Genomic DNA, 4,840 nt, shown 5'->3' on the forward strand with positions numbered 1-4,840 from the left:
TCCCCTCCCTTCCCCTCTCGCTTTCTTTTTTTTCCTTTTTTTCTTTTTGTCGAGTGCTAACATTTCCTCACTCTTCCAGACTCCCTTTATTTCTCTACATATATTACCTAACTCTCTGGCCCAGCCCCCATTGTCATGCTTTTCAGAAACACCCAAGTCTTCGAGGTAGGGATTTAAAATTCAGGGTCATAGGGCTTTCTCAAGGCCCCCTATTCTCAAGTCGGAAAACACGGGTCAAATTTCCACTCACTTGCTCACTTAAGAGGTGAATAAATCACTACCCCAAGCAGAGGAAATTTACACCTTGAAAAAAGTTTTCCACTTGAATTGGAACATTAGGGAAACCTTTTACAGCTCAAGGCGATGGTTTTACGGCCAGGAAACCCGAGAAGTGTGGAGCTGAGAGCTGGTGACTCCCCCGGACTGGGAGGCAGTGGCCTGGAGTCTGCACACTAAGAGCCTGAGAAACACAGGGGGAGAGGGGCTGGAGAGACCATCCGAGTCTCAATCCCCAAATGACAACCCAGAGGAAAGGGGGTCAGCGAATTTCATTTCGGTGGTTGGGGGAGGGTGTCAACATTTCCAGTCCTGAGGACATGGGAAGTAATTTCCAGACTGTTTCCTGGAAAGCAGGAACTCTGGGCTATCATGGCCTGTTGGAAAACTAGACTTCTCTGCTGGTTCCCGGTCCTGGTCCTGTACTTGGGACAAGATAAGCCAGCCTCCTCCGAGGAGCGGTGGGTGGGGCTCCAAAAGAGAGAGCAGAGGATTGGAGTACTCTCACCATTTAGTGACTCTGAGATCAGGCCAAACCAGATGGATAGTGGCTTTGTCTCCTGTGAGCAGTTTAACCTCTGGTGACTTAACTACACCGAGCCACTTCTCAAATTGAAGATGGGCATATTGCCATCGGAGAATCAGTTTATTGATGAAACCAGCATGCAGCTGCTTGGCACAGGGCACAGGACGTGCAGGTCACTTTTGCGCTGCCTTGTGCACCTCTGTTACTCACATGGGGGGGGAGGGCATAAAGGACACTGTAGAACTGACTGAGCGTCTCTGGAAAAGTAAACAGCATTCTGATTTGTATCTGTATCCAGATAAGAGCGAGTTTCTATCTCTCATGGTCTCCGTGGTAAGACCAATCAGATACAGAAAGATGGCACAAGGGCCTTAGTTGACTCAGGGGTTTTGTCTGCAGCCCAGAAGCTGGAGGCTGCCCCTCGGTGATTCTTTGACACAGCGAAGCCACTGGAGCAGCTGCCCCATGATACCTCTAGGGGGAAAAGTCTTATTTCTATCTTCCCTTTAGAAATGGAAGCAAACTAGTTTGCTGTCTGAGGGATGCATTTAGAAAAAGTCTGGGTCGCCACTACTAAGAATTGCACATTGGTCTGCCTATGAGTGGGAATGCGGAGGCAGGACTGGTGGTTTGTGAGGTGGTGGGGGATGCAGTAAATTGGGGCTCCCTGTGGACCTCTTCATATATCTCTAGAGACTTGTAACACCCGGGGCTTCCTTCAACAGGCCTGCTTCTCTTTTCTTAGACTGGAAACATTTGGACAGAAGATAAATTGTCAGTCTACGAGTTGGATTAGGCTCTTAAGTGTCCCCCATGATAGCTAGAACTCCTAATGCACATCCACGGTGACCCTCAAACTCAGCTTTTCCCTTCAGTGCGTGAACAGGACCACAGACTGGTCATTTCTGACTTCCAGATGTTTAATATGACGGCTAATTGCTAACAGTGGCAACAGTATCAGTTGAACATTCCAACGTCATAGTTTGCGATTCGGAGATTGCCAGTCACATGCTTTGAGAAGCTGAGCAGTAGCGGTAATGAACCTTCGGGCCTCCCACATCTAAGATGCTAAAGCAGAGACTAAGGGTATGAGTGACCTTTACCCAGCATTTGTGTGTGTCTGTTTTTTGCCTTTTAGAGCCTGTCTACGTCCCCTTCCTGATCGTCGGGTCCATCTTCATCGCCTTCATCATCTTGGGCTCTTTAGTGGCTATTTATTGCTGCACCTGTTTGAGACCCAAGGAGCCCTCCCAGCAGCCAATCCGCTTCTCACTCCGCAGCTACCAGACAGAGACCTTGCCCATGATCCTCACCTCCACCAGCCTCAGAGCACCTTCCAGGCAGTCCAGCACAGCCACCAGCTCCAGCTCCACAGGGGGCTCTGTCCGGAGGTTCTCCTTTGCCAGGCCTGAGCCAGGCTGCCTGGTACCCTCATCACCCCCACCTTACTCCACTGGCCATGCCATACACCTAACCCAGCCGTCCGGTTTCCTGGTGTCACCCCAGTATTTTGCCTACCCTCTGCAGCAGGAACCCCCATTACCTGGGAAGAGCTGTCCGGATTTCAGTTCCAGTTGACGGGTGGTGGCTGTGAATAGGCTCGTATGGTGAAGTAGGAGCCAGGTGGGATGTTGCTACACTGGCTGAGTCGCCCGCACTTTTGAGGAAATTTGTGGTAACCTATCACGATTGTGGAAGAGAGGTCCAGAAAGACACAGCACTTTTTGGCCTTGAAGTCCTTGGCTACCGACAAGATCTGACTTTGCAAACATGGTGAACGCTACAACGTATTCATCTTTTGTTAAAATATTCGGCAGTTTGATGTTCTGTTTTCAGGCTGAAGGAAAATATCTCACTGGACAGTTCAGCTATCCTTTGTAGAAAGGTGTCCTCTGTTCCTTTTCCTGTGTTGACTGAATTATAATTACAAATATATTCATAAATAAGGAAGGAAACACACTTAATTGTAATTATAAAGGTTCACTTAAAATTTAATTGTTAAGTAAACTCTAGGGGCCAGTGAACCACCTATTTATGATTTTGGGAGTAATCTAACCATAAGTAATATTAGTAGGATGAGAACATTTACTTCTTAAATTAATAACAAATTTTGTTTAAAACGTAAGAGTTTTCTTTTTCCAAAATACAAGGTGTCACTAACCACACGGGACAACTATAGTTTTAAATATAGACTCATTCGCTGTTGTACAGGTTCTGTGTAAAATCACTTCCCCTGCCAACCCTGGGGAATATTTATTGCAGACTTTTTGTTCAGCAATATTAGTGTTTAAAAATAAAAGTTGGACAGTTGGGTCTTAAAACATTTATTTGTAAAAAGAGCTATATATAAATGTGAAGATTTGTAATTTAACTCACCACATTGACAGCACTAATTATCTAGAAGTCATGCTGTAACTTCTGTGGACGTCAAAGACCATCTGTTAGGGGAGCCATTGAGGAATCCACATTTTCTGTGCCACTGTGTGTGTGCTGTCTGGTGATTACACAGATGGACCAGGCTAGAATAAATACATTTCTCTGCTTTCCTGAACTCTATTTGAGATTTTCAAATCAAAGTTCTTCAGTGTATACTCTTAGTGGCAATTTAGTTCTTTGCCGCCTAATAAGAGAAGGTATCGTTATCCCATATGTCAGAATGAAGGAAAGCATTGTCTTCATCAGAACTTACGAAAGCTGCAGAGGTCAGTTCTTACAGAGATCTCAGAAAACAGGCTGTTTGTGGTACACACGCACACGCACACACACACACACGCACATACACACACACACAGTCGCATGGCCTGTAGAGTTTGAGCATCTAGACATTTTTCATAGGAATCTGAAGTTCTGTCTTTTGTAACACACAGAAGACGTGACACTGCTCGTCCTGCCCAACGTGAGGTCCGGCCGACCCTTCAGGCTGGACAACTGCCCGTTCCCAGTGCCTTGCCTGTTCCTCATGTGACCCATCTCCTTCGCTGTCACCCTGATGGTGCAGTTGGAGAGTCTAGCTTATGGGAGTCTATTGCCACCTATCACCTTCAGTAGCTCTGCCCAGCGTCAACAGAGGTAGGCTTCTGCCCTACGGGGGTGAATTGGCTTCCTTGCTTTCCGGTTGAGGATCAGAGGAAACTAGTTTGAAGATGTGCCTCCTCTGCCAGGAAGTTAGAGCCGTGCCAGCTTCTAGCCTCTTCTCTTTCCCACATGCAAATGTGGTCTTTCTCTCAAGTATTCAAGATTACACGAGGCCACTACAGAAGCAGCTGAACGTAAAGAACAGATCTTCGAGACTGTACTCATGTCTGATACATGTCTCTATCATTAGGCCGGTTGTAGCCATGTCTGCCCTGTACTAGTTCTTTTTAAGGTAACATCTGCCAAATTTCTACTACAGTGCCGAGTAGGTGTGTATTAACTTACCCCGTGCTCCAAACAACTCTAACACATTATAATCACCATAGTACGGCCTTGGAAGTGGAGGCAGAGGAGTGTTGGGCAGTTCTCTACAGCTAGGTAATACTGGAGTTGCTGTGTAGAGTTGGTTCAAACACCAGGACTGCATCTGCTTTGAACATTTTTTTTTTTTTTTTGAGATAAGGTGTCCCTACAACAAGGCTGGTCTAAAACTCACAATCCTGCCTCCTCAGCTCTCCCCAGACTCGTGTGCTGGGGTTATGGGTATGTCTCACATAACAGATGTGGGTGTGCTCTTATATGCTGATTCTGAGGGCAGTGAATGTTTTTTTACTTTGTAATCTCTTTAGTTGTCAAAAAATGAAATTCATGGGTAATATACCTGTGAGGAAGGGAGGGGTGGAAGGAGGGAGAGAGGGAGATAGAGGAAGACAGGAAGGGAGGGAAAAGGGGGGGAGAACGGGAACCTATTAGACATGGTCAACGCTTCATCAGATTACTAAGGACTCAGAGGCCCAATCCTTTACACAGTCACAGTGAGGGGACTGAGCCAGTCTCACCCTCCGTGCCCACTTTCAGAGTTGGCTAGAGGGTGAAATGCCCCCCGTGCCCACTTTCAGAGTC

The 4,840-nt window shown here is 46.7% G+C and overlaps 1 protein-coding gene across 1 annotated transcript in view; it reads left to right on the plus strand.

The window, feature by feature from the left end:
• Positions 1-3,123, plus strand: part of Shisa3 (shisa family member 3) — a 4,332-nt gene extending 1,209 nt beyond the window's left edge. Inside the window, exon 2 of the mRNA XM_005359296.2 lies at positions 1,941-3,123. Coding sequence (XP_005359353.1) covers positions 1,941-2,380 — 440 coding nt within the window. The 3' untranslated portion in view covers positions 2,381-3,123. The remainder of the gene's footprint in view (positions 1-1,940) is intronic.
• The last annotated feature ends 1,717 nt before the right edge of the window (positions 3,124-4,840 follow it).

The sequence above is a fragment of the Microtus ochrogaster genome, linkage group LG1 (genome assembly GCF_000317375.1).
Source record: "Microtus ochrogaster isolate Prairie Vole_2 linkage group LG1, MicOch1.0, whole genome shotgun sequence".
NCBI lineage: Eukaryota > Metazoa > Chordata > Mammalia > Rodentia > Cricetidae > Microtus > Microtus ochrogaster.